The sequence below is a fragment of the Podarcis pityusensis genome, assembly GCF_964106645.2.
Source record: "Podarcis pityusensis genome assembly, chromosome: 3".
In the NCBI taxonomy this organism is placed as follows: domain Eukaryota; kingdom Metazoa; phylum Chordata; class Lepidosauria; order Squamata; family Lacertidae; genus Podarcis; species Podarcis pityusensis.
In genome coordinates this window covers 90,542,295-90,565,401 of record NC_138026.1, presented here as the reverse complement: position 1 = coordinate 90,565,401, position 23,107 = coordinate 90,542,295, and the positions used below count along the sequence as shown (strand labels likewise).

General features: G+C 41.5%; 1 protein-coding gene and 1 long non-coding RNA gene across 2 annotated transcripts in view; one reads left to right on the top strand and one right to left on the bottom strand.

Moving 5' to 3' along the window:
* Nucleotides 1-1,956: 1,956 nt before the first annotated feature.
* The window catches only part of LCLAT1 (lysocardiolipin acyltransferase 1), an 88,289-nt gene continuing 67,138 nt past the window's right edge, over nt 1,957-23,107 (bottom strand). Inside the window, exon 6 of the mRNA XM_081000258.1 lies at nt 1,957-5,044. Coding sequence (XP_080856384.1) covers nt 4,548-5,044 — 497 coding nt within the window. The 3' untranslated portion in view covers nt 1,957-4,547. The remainder of the gene's footprint in view (nt 5,045-23,107) is intronic.
* Nucleotides 5,052-8,346, top strand: LOC308474260. The gene is made up of 2 exons (XR_013984628.1): nt 5,052-5,875; nt 6,252-8,346. It is a non-coding gene; the product is annotated as an uncharacterized lncRNA (long non-coding RNA).

Genomic DNA, 23,107 nt, shown 5'->3' with positions numbered 1-23,107 from the left:
TTAAGTCTGGAACCAGACCATGAATTCTATAAGCTGATTGACTGAGCTTAAATGTAATATAGGGACACAGTTAGGGGAACCTCACAGCTCCCCATACACACAGCTTTCCCTAGCTGAAGCTCCTTCTGGGGCTGTTTCATCTCCCTGACCGTGTCCTCTGTGGGGCGTACCAGGGGAGACGGCCTGTTCCAGGCTGGGCTCTTGTGTTCTAAATGCAGCCCCGTTTCATCCAAGGGAAGCCTTTGGATCTGCCCGATCTAAAGTCCCCCTCATTTCCTAGACATGCCCCCAGAACAAATGTGAAACTATGCCAGCACTGGCACTTGTGTGGTTATTTCCACTTCCACTGGAAACAATGGGACTGGGGAAAGGGGTAGTGAAAAATCTACAAGGAAAAAGACATAAATTACTTATGGCTTGTGATGATTTCACACCTAACACAAAACTCAAATTGTAATACCACTTTGTCTCCATTATATTGAATGGAGAAAAAACAACACCACAGGATGCATTTTTAAGCCTTAGGAATGAAGAGAATTAGCTGCATCCCTGTCACTGCCTAGCAAAGTTGTATATTTACCGGCTCAGGGTGCACACCATCTTGCCTCAGCATGGTCATCCAAAGAAGAAAAACTACACTCAGACTGCATCAAAGACCAAACATTGAATAGCATGGGAAATGTTGGCTGATAATGTCATGTCATTTAACAGAAAACTTGTTTAGAGTCTTCTCTAGCTTAAAAGGCCTCTGGGTCTGTTGTGAACACTGAAGAAGCAAATAGGAGACACACAGTAATTTTGATGACTGCAGTTGGGTAATCACCCGTTTTACAGAGCAATTGTGCAAATCAGTCCATTTGCAGTCTGTGTCACTTTTTCATATATTCACCCATCTTGTTTCTGTATTAATCTGTGATTTAAACTGTCAACAGAAAAATACATTTCTAAACCTTTCTTTTGAACTGCTGAAATGCTCTCAAAATATTCATTTTAAACATATTGTTTTGTAAGCCTGATAATGCCTGAATAGTCCTAGAGTACAGTGGATGCTTGGGTTGCGAATGTAATCTGTGTGGGGCGCACGTTCGCAACCCGCAGCGGTGTGTCTGTGCATGCGCGGGCTGCGATTCGGCGCAAAGTGCGATTTAGTGCTTCTGTGCATGCGCGACCCCTGAAATCCAGAAGTAACCCGTTCCAGTACTTCCGGGTTTCGGTGGGTCCGTAACCCGAAAAACACGCAACCTGAAGCATCTGTAACCCGAGGTATGACTGTATGCTGACCCAAGAATGATTTTGGCAAGAGCATGGTATGGAGAACGTAGTTAGGGGAAACTTTTCCTCCCTCTCTCATTAGACCAGAACTCAGAGGCATCCAGTGTGGTTCCATGTTGGAAATACAGGCTAGACAAAACCAATTACTTCTTCACACAGCACGTAGTTAAAACTATGGAATTCATTCCCGCAAGAGAAAGCAATGGCCACCAAATTGTCTGGCTTTAAAAGATGCTTAGACAAATTGATGGAGGATAAGGCTGTTGATGGGTTGATGAACCCCAATGGATATGTTCTCCCTGCACAGCTGGAGGTGCTATGCTTCTGAATACCAGTTGCTGAAAACAACAGGAGGGGACAGTGCTGTTGTGCTCAGGTCCTGCTTGTTGGCTTCCCATAGGTATCTGGTTGGCTTCTGGGAGAAGAGAAGGTTGGACTAGCTGAGCTGCAGGTCTGATCCGGCAGGCTCTTCTCATGCCATGTTCTCACTCTATTTGAATTGGTCTGCTGTTATTATTCTGCTACAATGCAATATCACAACCTCTTTGAACCTTTGAGATTGGATGCCTTAATAGTAAATCAATCTCTCAGTAAAAGGCTGCAGAAAGAAGCAATGTCTTCATTTTATGAAAAAGGGTCTAATTCACCATGGATATTATACCAAGGAATACAATAACACCAATGTGCATTTGAAATTCTTTTATTGTTGCTGTAGAATAGGTTTGTTCGTTTGTGGCTAAAACATTCTAACAGTTTGGTAAAACCTGAAAACTAAGGCTAGTCTGGAGACCTTTTGTACCCCAGTTGTCTCTTAATACAATTTATTTATAAAATGAACCTATAAAAATGCATTGCAGAAGCAACAAGGTTTGAACGAAGACATGGAAGCAGACATGACACTTAATGAGATCAACAATAAATACCTTAAGTGTTGGCTTATGGCTCCGTCTTACTAATTATATTCAGGGCAGGGAAGGGAACTTTGTCAGCTATAACCAATTGATGACAAATACAGTCCGTAAAAAGAGTTCACTGTAATTCTAAGAAAAAGTGCTGGGGGGAAAGTGCTTAGTCAACAGAGATGACGTATAACTAAGCTAGGACATTTCAAGGAATATATGTAGTCTCAAGTCACTAGAGAGAGTAGGGAACTTGCTTCTTAGCAAGTGTGGGGTTATTTCCAGAGTGGCCAAGAGAGTGAATAGAGAAGGGGCAGCCAACATGTAGCCAGGCCTACAATTCCCAGTCATCACAGGCAGCAGTTAGGGATATAGGGATTTGTAGTCCAACAATATCTGGAGGGTCACAGGTCCCCCTTCCCTCCACTGAATAGAGATCGGTTTCTTCTTCCTAGAAAGCTCTCCCCACTCTGGTAGTTTGCATGACAGCGGCTCCCCCATTTATTTTTATGTCAAAAGCAAAGGTAACAGGTGCTCTAGAAAACAGGAAGCAGTTCATGAAAGAAGCATATAAACCAGAGTGTCTGAGACACTGAGAATGGTGACCTTCCAAGACCACAGAAGGTCCAACCAGCCACATGTTGCGGCCTGCCAGGGGCTTGACAACCTGATTTTGTCTGGCAGGCAGCAAACACAAGATTTATCAGTCTCCCTGGTGGATAGGTGGCTCTTGGTGTTTGTTTGTTTTAGCTTGTTGGCTCACTAGTTGTTCAGGCATCCCCTTTTACTGGGAAGTGGTCCTGTGCAAAGGACTTTCTGGAGCAAAGGGGAGGTGGCACTGTGAGAGTCCTCTGTTTGGCATTCTAGGAGTCATTTTTCAGCCTCCTGTTTCTTGCTGTAGGGGAGTTACACTGGGGTGGGTGGAGTGACTGTGGACATGATGCCTCAACTTCACTTGCCATCTATAGGATGCCACTTTAACCTCAGCAGGTAAAGGTGTTCCTACTGGCTGAGGCTTCCAAATGTTGACCAGTAGAACTAAGCAACGAAACAAAAAATAAAAATATTTTCTCTCACATAATCAAGGAGGCGAAATTCTTCACAGCAATGCTGAAACTCATGCTTCGAATACACTGTGTGAAAACCCATCATGTTTTTCAAACATTCAAGTCCTGTACATCTGTATGATTTCCTTAATTGCAAAGCCAATGTGCCATTCTCTTTATACTCTCAGCACCTGGATAGGAAATGAGGGGTGATTCAGCTACTGACACCTATCATGTGAATCTTCGTGAGGTGAGCATATCTACATGTGCCATTTGTGACATTTGTGATCTAAAAACACATTATTAAAGCAAACAAGCAAACAACAAAAACTCTTTAACTTTTCTCATGTTTCATCACAATCCAAATGGGAGATTTTTTTAAAAATAAAAAATCTAACTGGTTCTTCTAAATGTGTGGGCATAAAGATGCTTTGTTGGTGTTGAACAATCGTGTTATGGGCTGGCTCCCTATTTCCTATCTTGTGGATGGTTTGGTACGTTTTTATGTTGTAGGCCAATCCAGTTTTAAACATGAGATTGCCTACTATCTTAAAATATTACAAACCATTCACAGGACTTCAATACAGCCAGCCTTAGGTGGATTGCTGACAAAATATTTGTTGAAACTTCATGAAAATCCTTTGCCATAATATTTACCTCAAGATCAACACAACTGATTTTTACTGAAACTTGTTTCAAAATACATGTTCAAAACTTGTTTCGAAGCTTGTTTAAAAACTGAGGTGTACAAGTTGTACCAGTTTAATCAACAGACAGAACAGGCATATAAAAATGGAGTATAATAAAATAGACCCAAATTAACATCTTTTGTTTTCTCATTCTGCAGGTCAGAAAATTTGCTGATACTAATGATGATTCTCTCACAGAAAGGGAAAAGGGGGAAAGAGCTAAAGAAAGGCCAATATGGACCATGTAATGAGTGGGGACTTTCAAATTTCACAATTTATTTATGGCAAGGCCATGTAGGGATCACAGGCCACTGCTTTTAGCACGACAATTTGCCTAGCTATTTATAGCTCCCGAAAGGCTCAAGCGCTATAAAATGTGATTGGTTGGCAAATTATTTTGCAGAGACATTGTATATGCTAGCTGCCAAAGAGAGAAACTCTGAAAATACATTCAAAAATTAAAAATTCACATGACTGTTCTTTCTCCTTTTACAATATAAGTGCACAGTGTATTAATCAACCACAGCATTAAGACAGACCAATGATTCTCATGCAAAATCTCCTCCCACTTTTGCAAACCCTGTGGCACATTTGAAAAATGCCCACAAACTTAACCCCCCTCCCCACAACATACACCAAATTTAGTCTCTTTCTGAGTTGCGTAATTTTTTACTAAAAAACCGATGACATGCAAGTTCCAGCAATTCAAGCCCACCAAATGCTTTTTGTTGCATAACAAAAATGACAACAAGAATCACAAAATACCACCGCACAAAACTGTACAAGTATAGCAGCACAAACATAGCCAGTGTGAAAGATGTCCAGTAAAAGAGTGAAATGCACTTAACAACCATGACCCTGAACTCAGATTTACAGGGTGGAATTTTGCTTCTTCTGGTTGCATCAAAGTATTTTTTGCCTTCATAAAACAAACGAAGCCTTTCTTCCTTTTCTTCCCAGCGCTTCTGACACCAGAGTTGCAGTTCTTCCCGAGAGGTTGGCAGAGACTGTACTGGATATCTCTGGACGTGAAAATGAATCTCCTTTGGGAAGTTTCCATACAAAAGATGCTTCTCGGTTTGAGGAATGTTTTGAGGATATGCCACTGTTATGTCATGGATAGCATCAAGGTTGTTGCCTAGAGGGAAATAGATAAAGACTATGAATACAGTTGGTCAGTATTCACAGAACCAAGCACTGATTAGATATTGTGAACAACTGAAACCAGAATCACCTAAAAATCTAAGAGATCCATTATAAAATGTCATTTTCTGTCTTCTAGGTCCAGGAAAATAGGCCACAAGCCTTTAAGATTATGTTTTGCCATTTGTGTTCTCCTCTTCAATCAAAAGAACTTTTGAAAATCTTATCTATTTAATTCCAAAAATTCAACCGAAGCGCAGTCTGCAATTTTCACCCCACTTATCAAGGAGTATTGAATTCAATACAACTTACTTTGGAGTAGACATTGTTAGGACTGCAAGCTAAGTCATCTATGTATCTTCTATTGCTGCTTCCTTTTAAGATGAAAAGTGGTCTACACTATTATTTACGCTCTGCGTATGTGCACCAATGCCAGCTCTAACACAGCACACTACTTTCTTGCCTAACAGTGTCCCAGATTTTTTAAAAGTGGCTTTGAGTTACTTTTCATTCAAAAAGAGGAGTGAGTTAAATAAATAATAAATAGCAATAATACGACATTATTTTTATGCAATCTAAAGTCAGCTTGCCTAATTCGATGTGGGTGCCACACTCACTGGATATGACGTTTAAGATAAGCTGTGCCAGCACATTAATTTATTTTGCATTTCCTTTTAAAACTTCAGTCTGCTGGCTGGGGTAGAGCTGAGTGCATTAGAGATTTAAAACAATGGTTGTCTGGAAATGCAGGCCGGCTGCTTCAGGAGGGCTTTTGTTGTTGTTATAGTTGTACACATACTGGAAATGGGCAACATGTTGCATAAAGGTAAAGGTAAAGGACCCCTGACTATACGGTCCAGTCGTGACCGACTCTGGGGTTGCGTGCTCATCTCGCTCAAGAGGCCAAGAGCCAGCGCTTGTCCGCAGACAGCTTCCGGGTCACGTGGCCAGCGTGACTAAGCCGCTACTGTCGAAGCAGAGCAGCACACGGAAACGCCGTTTACCTTCCCGCCGGAGAGCGGTCCCTATTTATCTACTTGCACATTGAGGTGCTTTCGAACTGCTAGGTGGGCAGGAGCTGGGACCGAACAACGGGAGCTCACCCCGTCGTGGGGATTCGAACCGCCGACCATCCGATCGGCAAGTCCTAGGCGCAGTGGTTTAGCCCACAGCGCCATCCGCGTCCCAAACATGTTGCATAGTTGGGTATAAAATATCTCTCTCTCTGCTTTCAAAATTCTGCTCTTTGGCATTTTTGTCAAATATTTCCATCGGCATACCTCTCCCATGTCATCACAACACTGTTGCAATGCTAATGGGAGTATATGCTTTGTAGTATTGTGACTGCGTACTTTTGCTATGACCTGGTTCTAAACATTTATGTGCTGGCACAGCCACTCTTAGCATAGGATTTTATTTCCACCTTACTTTATCATTCTGTCAGATGTTATGGCCCGGAAGTAGCCAATGTGGTGTCCTCCAGATGTTTTGGATTATCATTCCCATCAGCCCCAACCATCATGATCAATGGTCAGGGATGACTGGAGCTCTAGTCAAAAACATCTAGTGGGGGGCCACAATGGTCCCCCATGTCATAGGCTCCTTCTGTCACTGGAAATCCCTGATATTGATTCATTTTTCCTCTGCCTTGTTGAACTAACGTAGATTCTAACCCTTTTGGACCATGGATCATGCTATTTCTGGACATTATACAGTACCCAGCATGCAGCTGGTGTTATGTGTTATATAAGGAATAATAAAAGCAACTGATGACTGACGGTCTTAACATCTTCTCCGGGTCTGTTTCAGCCTCTGTATGCATGATTCCCAGTTGGCTTACAAAAGTTGTGTTTCATGGATTGCAAAGACCCCTCACCCTCCTTGCTAGGTCCCTGTGGTCAGTTGAAGGAAAGCAAGTTTTCACACACAAATTATAAAGTATAAATTAAAGTAAAGCTTCAACTTTGAGCAAAGTTAGTTGACATTTCATCAAAAATCCATTGAAAATACTTATAGAGAAAATGTCAAGGATGGAAGTGTTAAAGTGACCCTCTTTCACAAATCTAAAATGTGAGGAAGGTCCCTTCCCATTTTTCTCCAAAACATACAGCGCTCCTTCTGTGCACTTCACATATTTTTCTGGTGCTACCACTCTGCTACAAGCTGAAATCTATACTTCTCAAGTATGGCAGGCAGCTTTCAAAGAGCCTCCTGATGGTACATCTGAAGAAATACGCTAGCCTTTAGACATGGAGATCTATGCTGCTAAAATCACCAGCGAGACTGCCTTGTGGTTCTGCGTGACTTTTACTACACTTTGAAAACTGCAGGAAAACCACTGTTGAGTTTGACTGAGGTCAATGCAAGGAACGGAAATTACAACTGAATTGTCAAGCTTCATGTGCTTTGGATGTCACTTATGAGAGCACCTGGAATGAATAATTGGTCCTCCGTCCAACATGAATAGCATACACCTGCATACTTTCTTGTCCCAACAAGTGGGGCTGTGCCCTCTCCTGCAACAGCCTGCATGAATTTTCAAAGCACGGTAAGCCTTCATTTGAAAACTAAGAAAATGTAAATGAGCCTTAGCAGCAGTAGCTGTAACAATGCCTTGGGTGAGAACGAAAACAGTTTTCAAGTATGTCTGAAACGTCCTAAGATCTGTCTCACAAGAAAGGCTCTTTGTGATCCATATTAAGTGCTGTTTTTCTAGAAAAGAAGAGGTGCTGGAATTCACCACAAACGCCTCGCTTGTTCTCTTATAATGGCAATGGCGCCCACCTGAGAGGTGCTGGAACTGAGTTCCAGCAAGTTCCAGCTGAAAAAAGCCCTGTCCAGAAAGAATGGAAGTTATTTTTATACGCAGTAACGGCAGCAAGAATATTAATGGCCCAAAAATGGAAACAATTAGAACTACCTACGATTGAAGAATGAAATTAATGGAATACGCAGAACTTGATAAATTAACAGGAAGGATCCGGAACCGACGAGACCAGAGATTCACTGAAGACTGGATTAAATTCACAGATTATATGAAAACTACATGTGATGACCAGATAACGTTTGTAAGCTTTCAGGAAGCTCTGTGAGAATGTATGGTAGAAATATTGTTTAAAAAATAAGGTAAATTAGGATATTATTGTAGTGCAATATTAAATTAAGAAATGTGTAAGAAGTGATTAAGACGGAGAATTATCAGACATGTTGATGGAAGTAAAAAAAAAAGATGTTGGTGATAAATTGGATGATTTGTTTTGTATAGTTTTATATTGGAAAACTAATAAAAATATATATATTTAAAAAAAAGCCCTGTCCTCATTCTCCTGCAGATCCAGAACATTCAGTCTTGTTAAACAAGATCTACTTGTTAAGGATACAGAATGCACAATCTAAAACTCCTGCAGAATAGAGCTCATACTAGCTTGTCCTCAGTGCAACTCTTTAAGGCCACATTGCTTTATACATTTACCTCATACAAAGTCTGACTGAATCCTTCTGAGTAAATATGCATAAGATTTCACCAATATATTTGATTTCCAGAATATTTGCTTTGTAATTTCTCTACCACTATAGTACATTGAAAATTCCTTCCTTCCTTCCTAGTATAACCAGATTATGAGCTGCATTGTACCTGCTGCTATTATTACTTGATAAACTTCCCACACTATAGTAGGGGCAATCCAAATAATGTCATTACTTAAGTATGTGTAATGAGGTAAAGAATAAAATGTATAATCTCTTCTTTAGTGTAATGTCATATAGCATAAAAAGCACAATCTCTTCTTTAGCACAATATCTCCCACAATCTATTAATAACAGGGATTTCATATATATCCCTACATTGGTTGGTAACCTGAATTTCACTGATGCTTTCTTTCCTTGGACCACGGTTTATCCAGCTTGGGACTTAACACATCATTCAAATCATCTGTCTAAACAATTTCTTTATTTGTAAAAAGTTAGTCAAAATTTTACAAAAACGAAGTGAAAAATCTTGCCTGTTCTAACATAATCTTGACTAATGGAGTCTTAATAATTTAATAGAATGAATCTACCCTCCGAATGAATGTACTAAGCAGAAGAATGCTCTTTGTATCTGGAGTTAGCACACTTCTAAGAACAGAGCAACTCAGAAAACAGAAGCATCAGTATTCCACTGCTGGCAAACTAATAGGAACTCATGCATAACAATTCCTAATAAAGATAAAGCACTAAAATGGGCACTGGCTCCAGCTACTTAGAAGTTACTAAGCAAAAGACAATCCAGAAAGCATTATTGTCTGGCTCCTTTCTATTAATATTTCTTTTGACCTATTTGCATTCCACTTAAAGTCGCTCATATTTCAGGATCTACAGACGTCACATCTTTCTCTCAATAATTACAATGCAAAGCTAATTGTTTTAGGCATTATGTCTGAGGCCAGCAAAAGGCAACTCCCAAAACTCTAAGTAAGCTTGTGACCAAAGTAAAAGCTTCCCTAATAAATCACTCTCTTCAGTTAAATGCATTTTCAAAAGCAAAAGAAAAGTCACTTTTATCGCATTGGATTTTTGAAATTCTCCTTTTATTAAAAGCATCTAGCTTGAATTTACACAAATTTAACTTCATTGGTTAAATTTCTATCTTACTATCACGGGAAATTATTCATCCTTGGCACATATCAAGCTCTTAAGATGTATCTGAAAGCTTTTCTTTACTTGGTTTATGAAAATAACGCATTCATCTTGTGAGGTGGCTAAAATAAAAGCCAGTGGGTGAAAAAATCCAAACGATGTAGTATGGAATGTAGGTTTGCCTGCAAAGATCTTGGGAAGCAGAAGTTAAGACTTGGAATGGTCAAAATTACATTGCAACCGGCTTATTGAGGTGGAATCCAGGGCAGCATATGCCATCCAAATGGATCACCAAGCTGGCTGTTCTCTTTGCCTAAATCAGGCGAGTTTGTCAGCCCAAGGGCTACAGTTGGAAAACTTCCCAGAAGCCACAGGCCAGTTCGGGCAGAGCAATGGATATGACTTTCTTTTGTATACAGTGGTGCCCCACAAGACGAATGCCTCGCAATACGAAAAACTCGCTAGACGAAAGGGTTTTGCGGTTTTTGAGCTGCTTCGCAAGACGAATTTCCCTATGGGCTTGCTTCGCAAGACGAAAACGTCTTGCGTTTTTTGCAAGTTTGCTTCCTTTTTCTTAACACCGTTAATACAGTTGCGACTTGACTTCGAGGAGCAACTCATAGAACGCGGTGTGGTAGCCTTTTTTGAGTTTTTTGGTGATTTTTGAAGCTTTTCCAAAACTTTTCCGACACCGTGCTTCGCAAGACGAAAAATTCGCTAGACGAAAAAACTCACGGAATGAATTAATTTCGTCTTGCGAGGCACCACTGTACTTGGGTACATTCTAGATGCGCGGAAGTTGGAGATTTCCACCCCTTCTCCTGCCCTTCATCTCTCGATCCATGAAAGCAAGAGACATAACACTTGAAGGATGCATTCAAGACAGGCCAAAACACTTGAGGAGAGTGCAAAGCACAGCTGGTGGGGGGGTCCAGCGGGTGGCAATATGTGGGAGTCGTGATGCAGGACTTTTTTGGGTGTGTGTGTGTGACCTATGAGGAAGGGGTTGGGCAATCTGATGGGGGAGGGGTGGGTGAATTGTGAGCGAGATGGAAAGGGGAAAAGGTGAGATGCGAGGAGAGGAGGAGGAGGGGTTTGGGGTGAGTTGTAAAGAGGGGGGGATTGGCAATGGGGTGGGGGTGAAGGGGGCAGATGGGGTTGGTGAACAATGCAAGCAGAAGCCACAACCTGTAGTTTTTTGGGGGAAACAAAATTGGTAAAGGGGGCATATACTTCAAACAGCATTTCAGTAATAACATCAATAACATTACACAGCAACCTGATAGCTCAGTTGGTAGATAATGAGACTTAATCTCAGGGTAACGGGTTCGAGACCCATGTTGGGGAAAAGATTCCTGCATTGCAGGGAGTTGGACTAGATGATCCTCGTGGTCCCTTCCAGCTCTATGAGAATGTAGGTTTAAAGAAAACTGGGTGAAACCAAGCCTTAAGCATCTAGCTCACTACCATCCCCTCTTCAGGCTACGATACACCTGTCCATAGAGCAAAGACACAATTTGCAGAATTAAAACCCAATCATTCAATCCGGCTTTAACGGTACCATAGTGATTCTACTGAACATTATACAGGGTAAACATTCTGGTTGTCAGGAAAGTCTAGCTATCGAAAGCTGGGATGTGTCCCTTCTGGCAAGCTATGTAAATGAATCTGCATGGAAAATAAATAGCACTTTTGCCTTCTCAATTGCATGTTTATCAAAAGGGTTTGGGTGTCTTGCAGGCCGTACAGACGAATGAGGTTGCACTGTACTCCTGGCATCTTGCCAGAACAAAATCTAACTGCCAAAAGCTGATGAAACCTCTGCCAAAGGCCAACTGCGAGGCAAGGAAAGAATCCTAAATGCGCGCCTAAGAATGTCATTGTGCACTCCTGCCTTTGCAACAAGAAGCAACTTTACCCAGATATCAGCAAAGAGTTCAACAGGACCCTTATTATCTCCCAAGCTTTCTTTACATGACAAGAGATCTGCCACCTGTGTCCTGAAAATTTGTAATCCTGGCCAGATTGCTAATGGTTTTTTTTTTTTTTTTTTTTTTTTTATGCACCCCAATCCTATGCAAGTTTAGTCAGCAGTAAATTCCTACTGCTTGTATTACTGTGCCAAGTAAGTAATTATTTCCACTTAGGAGTGCAACCTATTTAAACTCATTTTTTCTGTCCCACCCTTTAGGGTAGGGTGGGGAACCTGTGGCCCTCCCGGTGTTGCTGCATGTGCCATGCTGGTTGACATGGAGGGCAACAACATCTAGGGGTCAATCAGTTCCCCACCGCTGCACTTTAGGCTTTTATTTGTGTTTAAAGTTCTTGAGAGGCTGTGCACTTCTCCTTTCCAGTGCCGACGCTACCTACATTGTTAAAAAAGGAAGTGGACCACTACATAGTTATTCTTCTTCCTCTCTTATGAGATACGAGATAAGGGCTTTCAAGCTTATTGTGTCCAGGATAACATGCATTTGAGGCATTCTTTGTGCAGAAAAGCCCTTCATTTGCTCCAAAGTTCAAACAATGTCAACTGCCCCCCCCCAATACAACTGTCCTTTGAAGGCTGCCTTTTGTGTACTGAGAAAGGATTCACTGAAGAGCAAAGTCTGGGCACATAAAGGATATGGGCAACAGGACAAAATCAGCTGTTGTGATGTGTAATATTCTAACTAAGGGACTGCATTCATCCTAGTGCCAACCTGGCAGCTGCATTTTAGCCTTCATAGCAATGCTTCTCTTTCTCCTGCAGCTTCTGAAGTGCTATTCTATGAATTACAAAGCGAATGAGCTATAAATAAAGCACAGACAACATACAAAAAGTGGGATAGGAGAAGGTCAAAAGGGTGGAAAAACAAGTTATTTTCAGCCTCTTCAGGATGACCAGGCAGAACTGACTCACGGACTCTGTTTATCTAACTCAGTTTACAGGCTTCACAACTGCACATTTCTCCCAATTATGCAAACTTGTTCCCTTCTCAGGACCACATAATTTTGAATCTATGTAGACAAGCTCTCACAGCCATCGCTGTTAACACAGTTATGGGACGTAAAATAAATGGTGCATGGTCAAAGTTAGAGCCCTTTGGCAGCTTCAGTCCACATGCATGGCCTACATAAGCAACAATGCCCCCCCCCCCCCACTTCAGTGTACAATGGACTGTGTGAAACACTTACTGGCATTGAAGCGAATGCGTAAATCCATGCCACGTGGAGAACTTGCATGTGTGCTGCTGTCCCTGAATGCACACATTATTACAAGGTAGAAACATTTAAACTGATTTTGGATATTAAATCATGATACCTTGCCTGCGTCTGAGGCAGGGAAGCTCAGGACTGAGGTCTCTTTATCCAACCTTCCACACTCACCCCAATTAACTCCTCTTCTCGTTCGCTCTCCTTCACATCTCAAGTGTTTTTGCAAAGCTGGAATGTGTCCTTAAACTCTGCTGCCTCTTGCCTGCTTGTCTGAGTGGAGGATAGAGAAATGTCTACGAGTGTGTGCAGAAACTAGCCTGCTGTAGAAGGGTAAAATTTACATGTGGTGCTCTGCCTACTTTTGCCTCTGCCCCTGTCTACCTCTGGCATACAACCCCTGAAAAGTTGACCAGAAGCATAGGTGCCAGCTCCCCCAAAGTCTGTTGGGACGGGACCAAAACCCACCAATCTTGAGGGGGTGGAACAGGCTGAGCCCATCCTCTCCCTTCCTCTTACGTTTCTCCCGCAATCCTGCCTTGGGAGATGCCACACGGCCTGGCTGGAGGTTGCCTCAGGCCGCGCAGCACTGGAAGATGCAGTGAGGACTGGCACAGTCTAGCAGAACGTCGCTGCACAGCCTGGCAGGAGGACAACCCAGGAGGCAGCCTGGCTGGAGGTTGCCCCTGGCCACACAGTGTCTGAAACAGTTACGTCACACACACATGCACCCCCCACCCAACTCGGCGCCTCTGACCAGAAGGGAATGCGGCACTCAGACTGAAATAGCCCTGTTCTAAGATTTAGAAAATGAGTTCTGACAATAGGCCCATGTCCCGCACCTCCTCTAAAAAGAACAAAACCCTTTGCTCATATGATCAGCGTAACAACAGAGTCACTACCTCACACAAAATCCCTCCTGTTGTGTGAAAAACCCATGAATGTGCCTCAACATTACCCTGTTCATGAAATTAGTCTGCTTGCGTGAACCATTAAATTCCAGGGGTGAAGGCCTATTGCTGCAATCAAATCCAGCATGCCATGTATTTGACAATAGTTTTCACGTTGCTGAACATCCTGGTTCCCCAACTTGCTTCCCCAACAGCTTGTGGAGTGGAGGCAGCCGGCCTTTCCTGTGTGGGTCAGGGACTTCTAACTTCCCCACCTGCCCTTCTTTGTACAGTGGAACCTTGGTTCCCGAATGGCTTAGTTGCCAAACAAATCGGCTCTCAAATGCCGCAAACCCAGAAAAGAGTGTTCCTGTTTGCGAACATTTTTGGAAGCCGAACATCCTATGTGGCTTCCGCTTGAGTAGAGGAATCCCCTGCAGCCAATCGGAAGCCACGCCTTGGTTTTTGAACGGACTCCCAGAACAGATTAAGTTTGAGAACCAAGGTACCACTGTATATAGTTATAACTTTTGTGACTTTCTTCAATGAAGGAGGTCTCTATCTGCAATGTTCCTATGGACACTGGTTGGTGATTTGTTCTCAGCATCGAGGAGGAATTTTTACCTGCAGGCGGATTGGCTTAGGTCCTGTGGGGTTTTCACCTATCTCAGAGCAATGGCTGTTTTTGATTCCCCACAATAGCGGAAGGGGCAGAGCTTCATTTTTCATGAAGGGAATTCATGAAGTTGATTCTGGAGCCAGAGTTGAATGGGGTAGGCCACAACACATTTTGGGATGAAGTGGACTACTTCCCGAGGTAGCAAATCCAGAACTGAACCAAATCTTGATGGTAGTGCATACTCCTAGTTTTTTACAATAAAGTGGATGATCTCATTTAACATGTCCTGAATTATGGACAGTTCAAGTGTTTTTGTTTTTTGTTTAAGTGAGATAATGTGTAGGTAATAGCAAGAGTTAACATTGCCTGACAAACCAGTGGCCTTTGCTAGTCTTAAGAAGGCTTAAGTATCTGCTATTTGTAATTAGAGGCCGTCTCAAAATCTTATTCAAAGAGAACTCACACTTGGAAGTCTCATTGTAAAATGGGAGATACCACCCCCCAACCAGATATGCAGGTAAGATTTTGTTGCTGCCAGATACTCCATGCAAAAATTCATTTCTGCACTTTTCATCAGTGCCCCAACTCAACCACTAGAGAGTTCTCTTTAGCTGCTCAGGGATCTTCACAACTGTATCTCAGACATCATTAAGGGCCCTTCTGGCCCTTGGTAGCTTAGGAAAACAGCTATAAAGTTAAGAACCGATTCATTTACAATATTCACTAATATGACAGATTAGCTGCAGCAAACAAAATAACAAAACAGTTTTTAATTCAGAGAGCTTTACTGTGAACAGCAAGGCTATTAACATTAGCTAGGATCCAAAGAACCATGCAACTAGCTCCATTAGATCAGTGGGTCTTTAGAATAGTGCTGTCCCAGTGGAGATAAAAAAGGGTAAGTTTAACAATAAGTTTAAACTAGGAACACTGGAATTTTTCTAATGACCTTCAAGCACATAGTCGTCATTTGGGGGATTCGGGTTCAAGTAAGCTCTGAAAATGACTGCATAACTCATGAAATGGCTTCTTATGGGTGTTTTTGTTTTTATTTTGTGAATCTTATCCCTCCCAAGACATAACATATACTGGCTTTACTGGAATGATACAAACTGCCAAACTGCTTAATGAGCAATTATTGGAAAGAAGCCATGAGCAGATTTTAAAACTTTTCTTTTTTCACCTAGCATGTAAACTGTGGTGTAACTGATTGTTCTCCTCTGCTTCATAATGCTTACATCTTACACGTTTTCTGTCAAAACCATTTGAAAATACAACTAATAGTAAGGCATTAACTTGTCATCCAATCTAAGATGACTAATTTTGGAGTTTAATCAGTCTCTTAAGGTCTTTCCTTAGTTATTTAAATCAAATCAGATGGAATCTGGCCCATGCTCCTTCAAGCAGTTAATGCTCTGCCTAAATTTCTTGCTGTTTCATTAAAACTATTCAAATAAGTTGTGTTAGTAAGTGAACATTCCCAGCAGAGCTTGGTGAGCATCATACACAAACAAGCTCATCTATGTGCCTCTGAAGGAAACCAGTTTCAGAAGTCAAAATAAAAAAATCCTTCCAGTAGCACCTTTAAGACCAACTAAGTTAGTTCTTGGTATGAGCTTTCGTGTGCAAGCACACTTCTTCAGATACACTGAAACAGAAGTTGCCAGATCCTTCTATATAGTGAGAAGGTGGGGAGGGGTATTACTCAGAAGGGTGGTGGGAATTGGAGATTGGCAGATAGCTGAGATGAGCCTGCTGACGACTCTTAACGACTGTAATAGGTCTTACAGGAAAAGGCAGGGGGTGAGAAGGTGAGAAATGGCTTAGTCATGTATAATGGGATAAGAATCCAATGTCTTTGTTCAAACCAGGTTTCTCCATGGTTTTAAGTTTGGTAATGAGTTGCAATTCAGCAGCTTCTCTTTCCAGTCTATTTCTGAAATTCCTTTGTAGTAAAACAGTTACTTTGAGATCTTGTATAGAATGTCCTGGGAGATTGAAGTGTTCTCCTACTGGTTTCTCTGTTTTGTGATTCTTGATGTCAGATTTATGTCCATTTATTCTTTGGCGTAAGGTTTGGCCTGTTTGTCCAATATAGAGAGCTGAAGGACACTGTTGGCATTTGATGCCATACACAATGTTAGATGATGAGCAATTGAATAGTCCCGAGATGGTATGTGTGATGTTGTTGGGGCCGGTAATGGTGTTGTCCGGGTGTATGTGGCAGCAAAGTTGGCATCTGGGTTTATTGCAGGCTCTGGTGCCAGTGTCCGTGTTAAGTCTGGTTGTAGTATTATTGTGGGTTAGGAGTTGTTTAAGATTGGGTGGCTGTCTGTAGGCAATGAAAGGTCTTCCTCCCAGAGCTTGAGAAAGAGAACTGTCATTGTCCAGGAGAGGTTGTAGATCTCTGATGATGCGTTGTACTGTTTTAACTTGGGAGCTGTATGTGATGACTAGAGGTGTTCTGTTATTTTCTTTTTTGGGTCTGTCTTGCAGCAAGTTCTCTCTGGGTATAAGTCTGGCTCTGTTGATCTGTTGTCTAACTTCATCTGCTGGGTATTTTAGTTCTGAAAAGGTTTGCTGTAGATCTCTTAGGTGAGAGTCTCTGTCTGTAGAATTGGAACAGATGCGGCTGTAACGTAGTGCCTGGCTATATACAATGGACTGTTTGGTATGTTTGGGATGGTAGCTAGAGGCATGTAGATATGTTTGTCGGTCAGTTGGTTTACGGTATAAGGTGGTGTCTATGCACCCATCCTGTATTTTTATAGTAGTGTCCAAAAAATGTATTTCTTGCATAGATTGATTCATTGTAAGGTTGATTGTGGGGTGAAAATCATTAAATTTCTGGTGAAAGGTGTCCAGGGTCTGTTGACCATGTGTCCAGATGATAAAAATATCGTCAATGTATCGTAGGTACAAGAGAGGTTTGAGTGGGTAGGAGTTTAGGAAACGTTGTTCTAAATCTGCCATGAAGATGTTGGCATACTGTGGGGCCATGCGGGTGCCCATTGCTGTGCCGCTGATCTGAAGGAACAGGTCATCACCGAATTTGAAGTTGTTGTGGGTAAGGACAAATTGGCAGAGTTTGGTGGCAAGGTCCGCTGTGGTTTTATCTGGAATGGTGTTCCTTATAGCTTGTAAACCATCGTTGTGTGGGATGTTGGTATACAGAGATTCCACATCCATAGTAGCTAGTATAGTATTGTTGGGAAGATTATTTAAAGATTGTATTTTCCTCAGAAAATCTGTGGTGTCACGTACATAGCTGGGAGCACTGATGGCATATGGTTTCAGAACAGAGTCCATATAACCGGAGACACCCACTGTAATAGTGCCAATACCTGAAATGATGGGGCGTCCTGGATTTCCTGGTTTGTGTATTTTAGGTAGAAGATAGAAAGTTCCTGGTCGAGGTTCTGTTGGTGTGTTGGTGAGGATCTGTTCTTGGATGTGTGGGGGTAGCTCCTTAACAATCTTGTTCAGTTCTTTCCTAAACTCCTACCCACTCAAACCTCTCTTGTACCTACGATACATTGACGATATTTTTATCATCTGGACACATGGTCAACAGACCCTGGACACCTTTCACCAGAAATTTAATGATTTTCACCCCACAATCAACCTTACAATGAATCAATCTATGCAAGAAATACATTTTTTGGACACTACTATAAAAATACAGGATGGGTGCATAGACACCACCTTATACCGTAAACCAACTGACCGACAAACATATCTACATGCCTCTAGCTACCATCCCAAACATACCAAACAGTCCATTGTATATAGCCAGGCACTACGTTACAGCCGCATCTGTTCCAATTCTACAGACAGAGACTCTCACCTAAGAGATCTACAGCAAACCTTTTCAGAACTAAAATACCCAGCAGATGAAGTTAGACAACAGATCAACAGAGCCAGACTTATACCCAGAGAGAACTTGCTGCAAGACAGACCCAAAAAAGAAAATAACAGAACACCTCTAGTCATCACATACAGCTCCCAAGTTAAAACAGTACAACGCATCATCAGAGATCTACAACCTCTCCTGGACAATGACAGTTCTCTTTCTCAAGCTCTGGGAGGAAGACCTTTCATTGCCTACAGACAGCCACCCAATCTTAAACAACTCCTAACCCACAATAATACTACAACCAGACTTAACACGGACACTGGCACCAGAGCCTGCAATAAACCCAGATGCCAACTTTGCTGCCACATACACCCGGACAACACCATTACCGGCCCCAACAACATCACACATACCATCTCGGGACTATTCAATTGCTCATCATCTAACATTGTGTATGGCATCAAATGCCAACAGTGTCCTTCAGCTCTCTATATTGGACAAACAGGCCAAACCTTACGCCAAAGAATAAATGGACATAAATCTGACATCAAGAATCACAAAACAGAGAAACCAGTAGGAGAACACTTCAATCTCCCAGGACATTCTATACAAGATCTCAAAGTAACTGTTTTACTACAAAGGAATTTCAGAAATAGACTGGAAAGAGAAGCTGCTGAATTGCAACTCATTACCAAACTTAAAACCATGGAGAAACCTGGTTTGAACAAAGACATTGGATTCTTATCCCATTATACATGACTAAGCCATTTCTCACCTTCTCACCCCCTGCCTTTTCCTGTAAGACCTATTACAGTCGTTAAGAGTCGTCAGCAGGCTCATCTCAGCTATCTGCCAATCTCCAATTCCCACCACCCTTCTGGGTAATACCCCTCCCCACCTTCTCACTATATAGAAGGATCTGGCAACTTCTGTTTCAGTGTATCTGAAGAAGTGTGCTTGCACACGAAAGCTCATACCAAGAACTAACTTAGTTGGTCTTAAAGGTGCTACTGGAAGGATTTTTTTATTTTGACTATGGCAGACCAACACGGCTACCTATCTGTAACCAGTTTCAGAAGGATAAACTATTTGTGTTTCAACGTGCATCCAGTTCCCTGATCGGCAGAAGAGGGGCTCTTTTTAAAACCACTTAGCGTTAAAGATGCGGCAACATTAAGTTTCCTATGCAGTCATTATAGTTTATATATATCACTGTGTGAACAGCCTGCTAGCCTAATAATATAAAGTGGTAGATCAGACTGCAGCTTATATATAGTTTTCAAAATGACAGGTGTTTAAATCCATGAGTGGACAGGAGGAGAAACGATCTTATAGCTGCTAATCTGCTGGCACTGAAACAGTTTCTGCCATGCCACAATACACAAGTGGACAAATCTTATTAAGTTCAATAAACCCAGTACTCAGGGAGCCATCTTAATCAGAAAGGGATTTAATTAAAAGTCTTGGCTGCAATAAACACTCTTTAATTATGACTGACTAATATTTATCCACAAAGAAGAATTTGTTTCAGGATTAGCCAGAGACCTGGAGGAAGCCAAATACATCAACTTAATAATGGAATGCCTAATTAAACTATAATGGATTTCTAATTGTGATATATTGCTTTGTAGCACATATGATTTATTTAGTACAATTGTTTTTCATTGGCTGTGCTAGGCCATTTAAAAATGCAATCATATAAAGGAAAGAGACAGACAGAATTAGGATGCACTGAAAGCGAGTCCAGTTGTATTTTTACTAAAGAGGGTGTTGCTGCCTCCCAATACACATTTCAATATTTATTAAGGGGAACGACTCTAATTCCATCACCCTGTCCCAAATCTGAGATAGTCAGTGGGCACAGTGGGACTTCCTCTCCTCGCTCCAATCTGCTCTGCAGGTTCCCCAACCCACTAGAGCAGATTTGAGGATGTGTTGGGAGCTGCAGATGGGAAGAGGAGGAATGGGAAGTCTCGCTTACAAAAGCAGAAGTCTGTTGCACAGAAGGGATGCCACAATTGGATATCACTCGAGGTAGGCATCAGAACAACCTCTCTGAAAGGTCGGCCCCTGGTTTTTGAAGACTGTGGGATCAGGAGTGGGGGATGCTGAGAAGAGGAAGGGAATTCTCCTTGCCTAGAATTCCTTGTTCATTTATATTAGGATCCAAGCCAGCATTTTTTGTTAAGCCTTGATTTCCACACCCCCCCCTCAGTTGGATAAAGGGATATATTTTCTAGCATATTTTCCCATTTTAAACTAAATTTATTTATAACAAGATGGGAACAGTTTGGTACTTCAGAAACTGCTGCCTCATATGTGAACTTGCTCAATAACTTTTTCTGAGGCACTTCTTGTTAACCCTCCTCTGACAGAGTTTCAGATGGCAGAGATTAGGTGGGGCCTTTTTCATCATGGAACCCAGACTCTTTCCAGAGAAGTTCAACAGACCACCTCCTTGTCAACTTTTAAGCAGGCACTGAAAGCTGTATTGTTTTAGCTGCCATTTTCAGTTAATTTGCCTCCAAAGTTTATCCCATGGTAGTTGTTTTTGCTCTTTATCATGAATGCACATTCATTCAATTAATGTATTGTTAGAATGTGTAGAATGTGTAGAATAGAATTATTAGAATGTGTAGAATTATTACAATGTATAGGAGGGAATATGAAAAAATTACATACTTGTGCATATTAGCATAATGGATGTAATGATGATGATGATTCTCATCATCATCAACAACAACCTCCCAAGGTGAAATAAAGTTGGTCAGATTCCAGTCCAATCTTAAAACAAAACACACACACAAACACAAATCCTGGGTTTAAAAAAATCCCTTCTTTTATACAGGAAGTCAGTTTCACTAAAGAGACCCACTTTTATTCATATGGCTTTCCTCATGATATTTCAGTGGTTTCCTTTAGAGTAGGTTCTAAGGTGCCTTCATATAATTTTCCAGCTATTTTTTTCCATGGTTGGTTTGACCAAGAACGGGGAAAAGGTTTATTTTCTGAAGAAACTACTACAGAAGCAAATGAAGCCTTAAATGAAAAGATGAATATTCACTCCAGAGAAAAAGGTAAAATTTGAAATACTTTTATAAAATCTCCATGAAGCCCCCACAATTACAACTCTTTTTTTGTGCTGACAATTTATACTTATGAAATAAAAAATACTTTCTGCATTAAGTTGTGAGAAGTGTCGGCAGGTTCACCAACAATGTCTTACATTCAGAAAAACTTTCTGACAGTATGAGCTGTTCAGCAGTGGAACAGACTCCGGTGAGAGGCGGTAGAGTCCTTGGAGGTTTTTAAACAGAGGTTGGATGGCTGTCTGCCATGAATGCTTTAGCTGAGATCCCTACATTGCAGGGAGTTAGACTAGATGACCCTTGGGGTCTCTTCTAACTCTAAGATTCTATGTTTCTGTATTTTAACCTTTCTTAATAATATACCTTTCTATCACCACTAGGTGGTTATACATTTTAAGGGGTGTTTGGCAAATGCTCCTGAACCATGAAGCACTCGTGGCTGCTTTACACTTCCACCTGATGACATTAAAACAGAATTTTGATAATATTTGAGTTTAGTGGTCTGTGGGTTAAACCACAGAGCCTAGGGCTTGCCGATCAGGAGGTCAGCAGTTCGAATCCCCGCGATGGGGTGAGCTCCCGTTGCTCGGTCCCTGTTCCTGCCAACCTAGCAGTTCGAAAGCAAGCAGTGCTAGTAGATAAATAAGTACCACTCCAGTTGGAAGGTAAACAGCGTTTCCGTGCGCTGCTCTGGTTCGCCAGAAGTGGCTTAGTTATGCTGGTCACATGACCCAGAAGCTGTACACCGGCTCCCTTGGCCAGTAAAGCGAGATGAGTGCCGCAACCCCAGAGTCATCTGCGACTGGACCTTTACCTTTTAGAGGTAGTAACAAACAATGCACACATAGAGAAGGTTTCCAATAATATTCTTGGTATAGAAATAGGTTCACATAGGATCTTTTTTATAGTAAATTTATTTCAGTGATCCAATGTTGGGTAAAATGCTTATCAAAGCTGTGATCATTTCAAAATAGTGAAAGAACAATATAACCTAGATAGCTTTGTCATGATTAATTCATGAGCTTCTTAAGCTTTTAAACGGACTCCTTGTTTCAAGAAATATTTACATGTGCCCAATGTCCTCAGTGTCCTCTTAGAGAACTAAAAAAAATAAAACAGGAGGAAAAATCCCTTCGGCAATAAAAAGAAATATGGCATGGAGATCAGTCTAGTTGGGGGCTGAGGGGAGAATCATCAGTGTCCCACAGCAGCACGTTTTACAAAAGGAATTAAAGCCATGAAATTAACATTTTAATGAAGCAGAGAGACCATTGACGTCAGGACTACTCACTGATTGCTGCTTCCAGGTGGCCTAATGAGATGAAAATGAAGTTTATATCCTCAGCTAGTCTAAGCCAGGCTTGTTTTGTGACTGTGATTGAATTTAAATGAGAAGACACTGCTGTGTGCAAACATGCCTAGGCTGGTTAGTAGCCTGTTCAAACGCAAGCACAATAAAAAGCTTGATTTAAAATACTTCAGTGCACAGAAAGCAACAATGAAACAATGGGGCTTTCTTCCCCTCACGCCAACCCCACATTTTTATACTTTAAAAAATACACAGAAATGTTATACAGCAGTATGTGTACCAGACCATCTCAGCATCTCTAAGCACAAATTCATCTCAATCTATTTGTTCTTATATATAGTGGCCAACTTCTTACTTACCTATAAAGGAAAGAATACCTTTTGGTCAGTATGTATAACTCAGTGACTACTCCCTGTTGTTTCAGTCTCCAGGATCTCTGGCTAAAAGATGTCAACAAGGCTGAGAGAGACCTCTTCCTAAGAT